Source organism: Lagenorhynchus albirostris, chromosome 1 (genome assembly GCF_949774975.1).
Source record: "Lagenorhynchus albirostris chromosome 1, mLagAlb1.1, whole genome shotgun sequence".
NCBI lineage: Eukaryota > Metazoa > Chordata > Mammalia > Artiodactyla > Delphinidae > Lagenorhynchus > Lagenorhynchus albirostris.
The window spans coordinates 40,592,195-40,605,629 of record NC_083095.1 but is presented as its reverse complement, the minus strand read 5'-3'; the positions used below and the strand labels follow the sequence as shown (position 1 = coordinate 40,605,629).

The 13,435-nt window shown below is 36.7% G+C and overlaps 1 protein-coding gene across 7 annotated transcripts in view; it reads left to right on the top strand.

Annotated features, from left to right (window-relative positions):
* Positions 1–13,435, top strand: part of MNAT1 (MNAT1 component of CDK activating kinase) — a 223,808-nt gene that overhangs the window by 69,486 nt on the left and 140,887 nt on the right. For all 7 annotated transcript variants that reach the window (XR_009539149.1, XM_060141867.1, XM_060141870.1 and 4 more), the window contains exon 6: positions 4,445–4,570. Coding sequence is in view for 6 of the 7 variants with exons in the window: in XM_060141867.1 (XP_059997850.1) it covers positions 4,445–4,570 (126 nt within the window). In the remaining variant the exon portion in view is untranslated. The remainder of the gene's footprint in view (positions 1–4,444; positions 4,571–13,435) is intronic.

Genomic DNA, 13,435 nt, shown 5'->3' with positions numbered 1-13,435 from the left:
TTTATTTTTATATTTGGTTGCATCAGGTCTTAGTTGCGGCAGGTGGGCTCCTTACTTGTGTCCCCAGGGCTCCTTAGTTGTGGCATGAGAACTCTTAGTTGTGGCATGCACGTGGGATCTAGTTCCATGACCAGGGATTGAACCTAGGCCCCCTGCATTGGGATCATGGAGTCTTATCCCCTGTGCCACCAGGGAAATCCCTAACTTCCATTAATTTTTTTTGAAACTATTAAGTGGCAGTTATGGCTTTAACAGTTGAAATGATGCATGTCATGTTTTACATTTTTTTCATAGACATGTAGCTTGTGAGAAATTAAAAACTTTAAAGGAGGAATTAGTAAAGATTCATGTTACAATTATTTTTTTGAAAGGTTGTTTCTCTCATCATTTTATGCAGAGTTTTCTTTGGTAATGCTTTCTGCTATACAATTAATTGAGTTAATTCCAAATACAGAATTTAGATATAAGACGAAAATACACTTTAACTTTTTAAAAATGTTCCATTTAGTATAAAGCGTTTTTAGTTTTGATTTTGAGATAAGCTGGTTTTGCATAGCAATTATTTTTGCATATTCTTTTTGTCTTTAGTCTTTTAGCATGAAGTTTTGCTGCCTCATTGAGCTGTTCTTGGCAATTGAGCTGCAACTGCCAATGTTGTACGTTGTGTATAATCTGGAGTTAATATTGGCTTTTGTTAAGAACTGCTCCCCCTTCCTGTTTTCTTCACCTGCAAGTCATTACTGTGCATACTTTCTTTACTGTTTAGATCATGTAACATGGTGGTTAAATAATCCTTAACAATTTACTGTATTCATTAGAACAATTAATTACAACAGATTGGTTTAAATACCAATTCAATTTGAATTTCTCATTTTCATATTTAAATTTATATTTAAAGATTGTTACTTTAATTTTTTAATATTTATTAAAATTTTTTTGTTAAAATGCTAACATATATTTCATCCTTATTGACTAACTGAAAGAATTCATTAAATTTCTTTTTATCCTCCTGAATCCTTATTAAGTAAAAGAATACATTGTATTTTTTTCTATGTATGTTCATGTGTTAGATTTTATTAAGAAAGATTGAATTGGCATCTATAAATATATCTACAAGCTTAAATCTTAGAATGATTTTCTGGATCTAATTTAGGCAACTAGTATAAGCACAACTTATTAGAATTTTTTTTCTGCTGTTTCTGGTCCTTGTGCTACAAGTTACTTTTTAACCTTTTATAAAAGCATTGGCATTACACTATACTGTATGATGTGACAGGATTTTAATGTTATGGTCTTAATGTTTATGGCTTAGCATTTACTATAATGTTGCCTAAAATGTCCATTTATTTAATCCTAACTGTAAATTCAGGGTTTTTTTTTTTTTTTAAAGTTTGGAAAAAGATTTTTAAACAGGTCCTGGCTTATTAAATCTTTTTATATTCTTGTTTGAAAATTCTCTTCAGCTATGTCTTAAATTTTGTTAAGGGCTAATATTGTCAAAAGCAGTAGCTGATTTTTATTAGAATATTGTTTGCCAGATGGCTTGCTTTAAGTCAGTTAAAATAATCATTTAAAAATGGTCATTATAAAGCTTTTAATGAGTATTACAGGTAGTCTTAATTAAAATTTCTTTAAATATTAAGCAGTGTACCTTCAGGCAATCAATGTAGCTTAGGGAACCTTTCAGGGTAAAAATGGAAAACTAAGAAGAATGAAATAACTTGAAAGGCTGAATCTGCATTTTTTGTGTTTCTGAGAGCATGTATGTTTCCCATAGTTTATTTTACTCTGTAGATTTTTTTGTTGTTGTTGTTAGAACTCCTGCTTATTTCTAGTTTAACTTTTTTTTTTTTAATTTATTTTTGGCTGCGTTGGGTCTTTGTTGCTGTTCGCGGGCTTTCTCTCTAGTTACAGAGAGCGAGGGCCACTCCTTGCTGTGGTGCATGGGCTTCTCACTGTGGTGGCCTCTCTTGTTGCAGACCACAACTTCAGTAGTTGTGGCACACGGGCCCAGCAGCTGCATCGGGCGGGCTCCAGAGCACAGGCTTAGCAGTTGTGGTGCATGGGCCCAGCTGCTCCGTGGCATGTGGGATCCTCCCAGACCAGGGCCTGTACCTGCGTCCGCTGCACTGGCAGGCGGACTCTTAACCACTGCGTCACCGGGGAAGTCCTTCTAGTTTAACGTTTACAAAGATTTTCAGTCTCCAAAGTTTTGATTGCTAAAGTGGAGTACAGCAGATTTAAAGTAAATTGTATTGCCTTAGTATCAAAATTAGTTTTAGCTTTCTAGAATGTTTATTTTTATTAAATTTCAACTGTTTTATCAAGACATTTTAATATTCTGGTTCTTTTATGTGAAGGTGAAACCAGGATTAAAACAGGCAAAGTATTGATTAGCAACTTTTTTGAAGTGCACACATTGTCTTACTTTTACATGAGAACTTTTACTTTTTAGGGTAAGTACCAGGTATGGAATTTGAATTCACTTAGAGTATTAATTAGGAAGCAATGATTTAGCATTTTAGCCAAGGAAATTTATTTTTCTTCTGTTAGTTTTTACATATGAAAAGGTAGTTAGAGATTTTAAAAGATATTTTGGGCCACCGCCCATTTAAAATATTCTTTAATTTTACATTTTATTATAAAATTCCTAATGGAAATAGGAATAGCTGCAGGAATTCACAGAAATACTATTATTAATGCATTACTAATGCTTTGTTGTAGAATATGAAAGGTAGTCAAGTATGTTGTCATAGTGTATTTTATTCATCCTCCTTCATTATTGCTAAAGCCATGTCTTAAGAATTTTGATCCTTAATAAAGTTCTATTTTATAAATAAAATTTGTGTTTTTCCATTTACTTTTTTTTTTTTTTAGAAGATGTTGGGGGATAGGAGTTTATTAATTAATTTATTTATTTTTGCTATGTTGGGTCTTCGTTTCTGTGTGAGGGCTTTCTCCAGTTGTGGCAAGCGGGGGCCACTCGTCATTGCTGTGCGCGGGCCTCTCACTATCGCGGCCTCTCTTGTTGCGGAGCACAGGCTCCAGATGCGCAGGCTCAGTAGTTGTGGCACACGGGCCTAGTTGCTCCGCGGCATGCTCCTCCCCAGACCAGGGCTCGAACCCATGTCCCCTGCATTAGCAGGCAGATTCTCAACCACTGCGCCACCAGGGAAGCCCTCCATTTACTTTTAAAAGTTTTAATCTTTGTAACATTTGCTCTTGCACAGCGCTTCTGTTACAAAGTTTTGAGATACAGATTTATTCTAGGATGATGCTATGGAAATAAATGGCTTGTTACTTGAATTTCTTCTGTACTATAACTTTTAAACAAGTCCTTTAAATATATTAATTAGCCATATTTGTGCCCCAAAATATTAAGTTGTTGGTTTTGGAAAGAAAATTAGATTCTGCTATGTCTTTACTTTTATACTATGAAATGTGTAACAATATAGTTTTTTCAGGATTAAATTCTGGGTAGTTACTATTTTAAAACTCTGTGGGCCATTTGAAGACTGTTTTCGTAGGTCACCTTGGTATAGGAGACTGAGATGTGTTTGTACCTTCATTTTTGTTTACAGATATAGAAAGTAGTATGTGTCTTTGCATATGTTTGTATATGATCTCCTTCCTTCCTGGTTTCCTTTTGCACGTGTTTCTGTGTTCTTATTTAACTGACAGCTCAGAAAGGAAAATGTCTGGATACATTTAGTTTAGATCTTAGCTCTGCATCACTTTAAACATGTGAGAAGACTTCATGTTAAACAGAATAAATGACAGTCTACATATAAGAGTTAGTAATTTGTGTTATTAATATGTGTGTGTACAGATTTGTGTAAATAGTGGCCCTGATTTAGTATCAATATAAGATATTAAAAGTGTTTACTGTTATTTTGTTAATTAAAAAATTTATAAAGATAAATTATTTATAAAAATAAGTCAATAAAGGAGAAAATATTGATAAATGTCTTTTGATTGTACTTAACAATCATTCCATTGTGCAAAACAGAGCAAGGATCATTTCCAAACGGCCTCAGGTGAAATCTAATGGGAAACAATTTCAGACTGGTCTGAATTCACTGGTAAAAAAGAAATGTGTCTTAGATAAACATCTGATCTAAGTTATAGTACTTTGTACTATTTTTGTGATTAGCTTCTAATTTTTTTATTTTAATAAATATGGTTGGTTTTGCTAGATGAAATAAGACCCTATTATATTGTCTTTAATGTGGATTTTATAAAAATCCTTTTTTGTAGGTTATTTTGATTTATGAGTCTAAAGCAGCCTTTTCTTATTATGGATTGTTAAAGTTTTTTGTAAAGTGTTCTCCATAAAGTGAATACCTAGGTTGACATCAAATGTTTATGGAAAGGCATAATTTAAAATAAAAGACTCATTGCTTTTATTTTTAACTTTCACATTGCACTTTAACTTTTCTTGCAGGAGAGTTCTGATCTCCCCGTTGCTCTACTTTTGGCTCAGCATAAAGATAGATCTACCCAACTGGAAATGCAACTTGAGAAACCTAAACCTACAAAACCAGTGACATTTTCCACAGGCATCAAAATGGTAAGCTGTATTTTAATCACTTGTTTGGAAGATATATTTCAAGGATTATAGTTTATAATTTTATATTGATTTTTATAGATAAACTGGGAGGTTCAGATATTTAAGAACAGTGTCTGATCTAGGCTACATGTCCAGAAATATAAATATGTGCATTGTAAGAGGAAAGTGAAAAATAATAAATAAATAATTTACAAAGTATGTAACACAGTTTTGTTCTATATGATATTGAGTTTGTATGTGTTTTATTATTCTACATAAGTTTTTAAGCTTGTGGTGTAGAAAAACATTTCTTAAAAGAAAACGCAAACTTCCGCTTTCTGGTATGGCATGTAAGAGGCTTGGAAGTTGCCACTCCATCCTAACAACAAGTAGAAACCTGAACACTGAAAAATCAATGACTTTTTTAGTAGAGAGGTCACAGAGCAAACCACTGCCCTTAAAATTGGAGAGACCAGCAGAGACTACAGTGAATCACAGTTCACTAGAGCAGCAACCTTGTTGGAAGCCAGTGCTGGTGTAGGGAAACCTGAATTGGTTGACAAATTGCTGGAGGTTCAGTGTGGGCAACTCTGAGAGTTAAAAACTCCAGCGGAAACCGGTCATCAGAGGCCCCACACTTTCGTGAGTCTTACCTGTTGTGTCTCTACCAGATTCTCTCAGTAAATATCAGAAAAATCTCCTCATGCTTTTGATAGAGGAGGGGGAAAAGGAATGACTTTGAAATATGCCAGAGCATTCTGTTCCTCCTAACAAGGCTTGCCCTTAGGATAAACTATTTCACCAGAGCCTAACCTGCTGGAGTTTTATCAGAGGCTAACTGATGTGGGTGAAGGGAAATACACAACTTCAGCTCACTCTAGCCATCCTGTTCCACCTGAGGGGAGGGAGATGGATTGAGAAGTGTGTGTGTGAAGTTCACAGTCCAGAAGCACAGGCTTTCTAAAAGACTGAGATCTTATCATAAGACTATAAATTGTTCAGCCATCCCCCCCACACCTTACCACCATATTACTAAAGACCTGTTTATAGAAGGTCATTTTAAAAAGTGTATCATGCCTGGCTGTCAAAAAAAAAATTATAAGATATACTAAAAGGCAGAAAACACAATTGAAAGAGACAGAGCAAGCACGAGAATCAGGATTAGATATGGCAGGGGTGTTGGAATTATCATACTTGGAATTTAAAACAACTGTGATTAATATGCTAAGAGTGCTAATATATAAAGTAGACCACATGCAAGAACAGATGGACGATGTAAGTAGAGAGATGGAAGTTCCAAGAAAGAACCAAAAAGAAATGCTAGAGAAAAAAACCACACTGTAACAGAATTGAAGAGTGCTTTTGATGGCCTTATTAGTAGATTGGACATGCATGAGGAAAGAGTCTTGAGCAAGAGGATGTATCAGTAGAATTCTTGGAAACTGAAAACCAAAGAGAAAAAGCCCGGAATAAAAAAAACAGAACAGGGCTTCCCTGGTGGCGCAGTGGTTGAGAGTCCGCCTGCTGATGCAGGGGAAAATGGGTTCGTGCCCCGGTCCGGGAAAATCCCACATGCCGCGGAGCGGCTGGGCCCATGAGCCATGGCCACTGAGCCTGTGCGTCCGGAGCCTGTGCTCTGCAACGGGAGAGGCCACAACAGTGAGAGGCCCACGTACCGCAAAAAAAAAAAACAAAAAAAACCAAAAAAAAAAAAAAACCAGAACAGAAGAACAGAATATCCAAGGACTGTGGGGTGACTACAAAAGGTGTAACATAAGCATAATGGCAATACCAGAGAAGAAAGAAAGGAACAGAAGAAGTATTTGAAACAGTAATGATTGTGAATTTCCCAAAATCAACATCAGACATCAAACCAAAGGTCCAGGGAGTTCAGAGAACACCAAGTAGGATAAATGCCAAAAAGATTCTTATACCTAGGCATATTATTTTCAAATAACAGAAAATCGAAGATAAAAAAATCCTGAAGAAGCCAGAGGGGGAAAAATCCCTCACTTATAGAGGAGTAAAGATAAGAATTATTATCTGGCTTCTCTCTAGAAACCATGCAAGCAAGAAGAGAGCGGAGTGAACTATTTAAGGTGTTGAGAGAAAAAAGCCACCAACCTAGAATAATGTACTGTGCAAAATTATCCTTTAAAAGTAAAGGAGAAATAAAAATTATCAGACAAAAACTGAGGGCATTTTTTGCCAGGAGACCATTTTTGCAAGAAATGTTAAAAGAAGTGCTTTAGAGACAAAGAAAATGATACAGGTCAGAAACTCAGATATCTAAGGAAAAGCATTGGAGAAGAAATGAATGAAGATAAAATAAAAACTTTTATTTTTCTTGTTAATTGATCTAACAGATAACAGTTTAAAATAATAGTGACACTGTATTTGACTGTGTTTGCTTATGTGTATGTATATATGTATACTTCACACACATATCCTTATATAAGTGAAATGAATGATAGTGATGATACAAGGGATGGGAAGAAGCAATTAGAATTATTTTGTTATTATAAGGTACTCACGCTACCCATGTTTCTACTACTTGGCTATTATTTTTGAGGTTTAAAATTGCCTACTTTGTCATATGTGTGCTAACTCTTAGATTATAAACATCTTGAGGGCAGAAGTTGTATATTTTAACTTTGTATTGTATGATTGTGGGTATGTGGGTACCTTAATAATAGGAAATATTCATGATTTATTTATTTATTTATTTATTTAACATCTTTATTGGGGTATAATTCCTTTACAATGGTGTGTTAGTTTCTGCTTCATAACAAAGCGAATCAGTTATACATATACATATGTTCCCATATGTCTTCCCTCTTGTGTCTCCCTCCCTCCCACCCTCCCTATCCCACCCCTCCAGGCGGTCAGCACTGAGCTGATATCCCTGTGCTATGCGGCTGCTTCCCACTAGCTATCTACCTTACGTTTGGTAGTTCGGTAGTGTATATATGTCCATGCCTCTCTCTCTCTTTGTCACAGCTCACCCTTCCCCCTCCCCATATCCTCAAGTCCGTTCTCCAGTAGGTCTGTGTCTTTATTCCTGTCTTACCCCTAGGTTCTTCATGACATTTTTTTTCTTAAATTCCATATATATGTGTTAGCATACGGTATTTGTCTTTCTCTTTCTGACTTACTTCACTCTGTATGACAGACTCTAGGTCTATCCACCTCATTACAAATAGCTCAATTTCGTTTCTTTTTATGGCTGAGTAATATTCCATTGTATATATGTGCCACATCTTCTTTATCCATTCATCCAATGATGGGCACTTAGGTTGTTTCCATCTCCGGGCTATTGTAAATAGAGCTGCAATGAACATTTTGGTACCTGACTCTTTGAATTATGGATTTCTCAGGGTATATGCCCAGTAGTGGGATTGGTGGGTCATATGGTAGTTCTATTTGTAGTTTTTTAAGGAACCTCCATACTGTTCTCCATAGTGGCTGTACCAATTCACATTCCCACCAGCAGTGCAGGAGTGTTCCCTTCATGATTTATTTTAAACTTGCAAATGTAGGAGGTATGAACACATCTTTAAATAATTCAAAAGAAAACACTATCCATTAAGCAATTACCAGTGCTTTTGAACTAAGAGGCAGTATGATGTAGAGGAAAGAAAATGGGCTTGGAAAGACCCAGATACAATGGGACTAAACCCCAGCTTTACCACTGACTAGATGTGTATCCGTGGGTAAAATGTTACTTTTTGAATTTGTTTTTTCATTGGTAAAGTTGCGATGATTTAGCTTTACATGATTATTCGGAGGATTAAAATATGTATATAAAATGCTAAACCAAGTGCAAATGTAATTTTACAAGTAATGCTTTTTGTTGTTATTATAGTTAAATATCTAAGTGAATTACATTATAATCTCATTATGTTGTATAGTTAGGTAATACATATTCCAGAATGTCATGTAAATGGAATAATACAGTGTGTAGCCTTTTAGGTCTAGCTTTGTTAAGTTAGCAACATGCATTTGAGATCATCCATGTTGCTGCATGTATCAATAGTTGTTCCTTTTGTTAAGTAATAATACCATTGTGTGGATATACCAGTTTCTTTATCCGTTCATCAGTTGAAGGACATGTGAGTTGTTTCCTTTTTTTATGATTATGAATAAGGCTGCTATAAACATTTGCTTACAATTGTGTGTGTACATACGTTTTCATTTCTCTTGGGTAAGTACTACTAAGAATGAGATTGGTGATTTATATACAGTAGGGGTATGTTTAGCTTTGTAAAAAATTTTCATTCACTATTTTTCAAAGTGCCTGTACCAGTTTGCATTCCTACCGACATTGGTGAGTATTCCAGTTGGTCTGCATCCTCAGTATTAAGAATTTTAGTATTTTAGGCATTCTAAACAGATGTGTAGTGGTTATCTCATTATGGTTTTCATTTGCATTTCCCTGATGACTAATGATGTTGAGCATCTTTTTGTGTGCTTATTTGTCATCATTTCATTTGACTTTAGTATTTAACTTAATATATTAGATATCTTTCCAGATAGTGTTGTGACTTGTTATTTATTTTCTTTCTTCTTCCCTTCCTCTCTTTTTTATAACCTTTCATTTGGCAAAATGTATTGCATATACACAAAGGTGCACAGAACCAAACCACATAGCTTAGTGAATCATCACAAAGTGAACATCTGTGTAACCATCACACAGATAAAAGAAAAAAGTATTCACAGTACTTTAGAAGTCCTCCTCATGACTTCTCACATCTGGCTAGCACCCCATTCCTTTTCCTAGAAACAGTCACTCTTCTGTATTTTATGGCATTCCCTTTCTTGCTCTTTTAAATAGCTTTAACATCTAAGCATGTATGCCTTAACCTGATTAATGTTTTGCTTGTCCAACTTATATTTGTAAGATTCATCTATGTTTTTATATATAGCTGTAGGTTTTTTTCATTTTCATTTGTGGATAATGTTCCATTAGAGGAATATACTACTATTTATCCATTCTACTGTTGATAGATGTTTGGATTTTTTTGAGTTTTGGTATTATACATTAGACTAACATTTTAATATATGTTTCCTGGTCACATGCACAGACATTGTTTCATGAGTGTTTACCTAAGAGTAGAGTTACTAGGTCATAGTGATTATGTATGTTCATTTTAGGAGATACTGCCAAAACATTTTCCAAATTGGTTTTCACCAATTGTACTTCTACCAACACTTGTGCTTTTCTGTCTTTTCCATTTTAACCATTCTGACGGGTATTTAGTACTGTTTTGTGATTTTAATCTGCACTTTATTTCACTGATCACTAATGAGATTGAGCATTGGTTGTCCTATTTTGTGAAATACCTGTTCAAGACTCTTGCTCATATGTAGAAGTTCTTTATATGTTGTGGATCTAAGCCTTTTATTAGTCATATGTATAGTAAATAACTTTTGTCACTTTATGTCTTGTTTTCTTCACTCTCTTAAGGGTGTCTTTTGAACTCTTTATTGTTTAACTTTCTATTATCCACCTGGAATTTTTTTTTCTTTTTTTGTGTGTGGTGGGAGGGAGGTGATCCAATTACTTTAATGCATGTTGACATTCATATAACCTAAGTGTGTGATGGAATACTTATTGTTTGTTATTTTAGCAAAATTCAGCATTTGGTTCAAGGGCAAGGTGAAAATTTAGACACAGTTTTTATGTGGAATTACTGAATTTATTCCATATTCCTGAATGTGGAGACTAACACATAATGTAGATGAAAATCTAAATGTTTATGAAGTTGAGTCTCTATACTGTTTGGAAAAATCATCCCTAAAATGCAGGATGAAAAGTAACATTTATTGAACACCTGTATCCCAGGGTTTAATTACATTGAACAGATGTTGGCAAGGATGCCAACACTGCTTAAGACTTTGTGACCTGTGATAGTTTCTTTAATAAAAGGTGTCGTTTTCTGTTGTTATATCTCCATGAAATAGATGGTATTCCTATTTTTTCAGATCTGAAAACTGAGTCTCAGAGGATAGATTACATGTAAAAGATGGCACTGAAACTCACTCTCTTTCTACTATACCTTATTTAGTTAATGAGAATACTCAAAAACAAAACATAAATTCTATGTTAGGTGTCCTTCTAATCTGAGGGTAGCTAGGATTTCAACTATTGCTTCTAATAGTGGACTGATTGTATAGAGGGTAATCTAAGGGACAGGAGCCACCGCAATGACCTTTTCTTGATCTGCTGTACTTAAAGAAAAGTCAGACACAACAAATGAAGTTAGATATGCTGAACTTGGAGAGCGTCCAAGGGAGACATAAATTTAATTAAGCTTTTTGCAAGTAGATCCTTTGCTGTGTGACTGAGAAGACAGGATTTATTTATTTAGTAAACCTAGAGAAATATGAAGGGTTAAAAATTGGCGTAAAATAATTAGTATGAAATGAGGATTTAATTATTATGTATTGAGATATGTAGAGTTGAGACAGTGAATATATTTTGGTTAGGAATGTTCACAGATTGGCTGAATTTTTTGAATTATATTCCCTAGGAATTAAACTCTCAGTAAGTGGGGAAGTGCTAGGGGTACAGTACATATTAGAAGAATTATTTATATATAATTTGTGACTTGAATATCTAAGAGAGTTCCACTTAATCACTGTTTTATGTATGAATAGGTGAAACGTTATTTTGTATATATTTTGTCCTCTCTGGGGTAATAGCTTTTTGCACTCCTAAAGTAGGGATTGCAGCTTGTTTTCTCAGTCATTTGTTAGTTATTTTAATCTAATTGGTTCAGATTCCAACAATATAATTTTAGGACCTCTGTTTCTTTTTATTTTATAAATAATTCTAATTAAATTTTCCCCTAAAGAATAGATGTGGTTACCATTATTACATCATTCCTAGTTGATCCAGTGAATAGACCTCAAAGTAGCAGTTTTTCATCCCCATTTGTTACTAGCTTGTATCATTAAATATCCATACATCATATCTACAGATTTAAGTACTAAGTCTTAGTCTTTTGGAAGCACAGAAAGACACCTTGATCATGTTGTAAAATTAGAAACCAGAATCTAAGGCTGGGAATCTGGTGCTTCTTCAGTTGTGATGGTGTTCTATACTTCACTACGCTTTGGCATGCAAACTGGAAAGAAACTGAGTTACAAAGATAAGCTAAGAATTGTTAAGTATAGCTTTTGGTCCTTTGTTGTTGATTGCTGGAGAGCAGTAAAGGGGAGCCTGTCATTCGTTGCCAAAGGCAAAAGCTGTTTGAGTATTTTACGCTTGATGTTTAAAAAACTTTTTTTTATATTATCCATGGGTAAGCCAGAAGGGAGCTCATCTGTGACATAAATTGGCTTTTCTGATTACAACAAATAGGATTTAGCTATTTTCATCAAACATTGCTTATTATTCTGAACTCATTTGAAGATTAAACTCTTTGTTAACATTTGTTTATAGAAAATTGATATCCAACTGTGTGTGAAATAAGAAAGTAAAAACTGTACTGAGCAATTAAATCTATTCTTAATATATAATGTTGCGCTTTGGTAGCAAATCAAATTGTAGAAACCAGAGAAGTAATGGGGGGGAGGATCTTCAAGATGGCGGAGGAGTGGCGCTTCCCCGCTGGTGCAGTGGTTGGGGATCCACCTGCCGATGCTGGGGATGCGGGTTCGTGCCCCGGTCCAGGAGTATCCCACATGCCGTGGAGTGGCTGGGCCCGTGAGCCATGGCCACTGAGCCTGCACGTCTGGAGCCTGTGCTCCGCAGCGGGAGAGGCCACAGCAGTGAGAGGCCCGCGTACCGCAAAAAAAAAAAAAAAAAAGATGGCGGAGGAGTGAGACGTGGCTATCACCTTCCTCCCCACAAATTCATCAAAAATACATCTACATGTGGAGCAACTCCTACAGAACACCTACTGAATGCTGGCAGAAGACCTCAGACTTCCCAAAAGGCAAGAAACTACCTATGTACCTGGGTAGGGCAAAAGAAAAGAGAAAAAACAGAGACAAAAGAATAAGGATAGGACCTGCACCTCTGGGAGGGAGCTGTGAAGGAGGAAAAGTTTCCACACATTAGGAAACCCCTTCACTGGTGGAGACGGGGGGTGGTGAGCAGAGGGGGAAGCTTCGGAGCCACGGAGGAGAGCACAACAACAGAGGTGCAGAGGGCAAAGCGGAGAGATTCCTGCACAGAAGATTCGTGCCGACCAGCGCTCACCAGCCTGAGGGGCTTGTCTGCTCATCCGCCAGGGCGGGTGGAGTCTGGGAACTGAGGCTCGGGCTTCGGAGGTCAGATCCCAGGGAGAGAACTGGGGTTGGCTACGTGAACACAGCCTGAAGGGGGCTAGTGCTCCACAGCTAGCTGGGAGGGAGTCTGGGGAAAAAGTGGGAAGGAGTCTGGAAAAAGTCTGGAACTGCCTAAGAGACAAGCGACCATTGTTTCAGGGTATGCAAGGAGAGGGGATCCAGAGCACTGCCTAAACAAGCTCCAGAGATGAGCTTGAGCTGCCACTATCAGTGTGGACACCAAGATCGGCGTGAAACACTAAGGCTGCTGCTGCAGCCACAAAGAAGCCTGTGTGCGAACACAGGTCACTATCCACACCTCCCCTCCCAGGAGCCTGTGCAGCCCACCACTGCTAGGGTCCCGTGATCCAGGGACAACTTCCCCAGGAGAACACACGGCACGCCTCAGGCTGGTGCAACGTCATGTTGGCCTCTGCTGTTTCAGGTTCGCCTGGCATTCCATACCCCTTCCTCCCCCCGGCCTAAGTGAGCCAGAGCCCTCTAAACAGCTGCTACTTTAACCCCATCCTGTCTGGGCGGGAACAGACGCCCTCAGGTGACCTACACGCAGAGATGGGGCCAAATCCAAAGCTGAACCCCAGGAGCTGT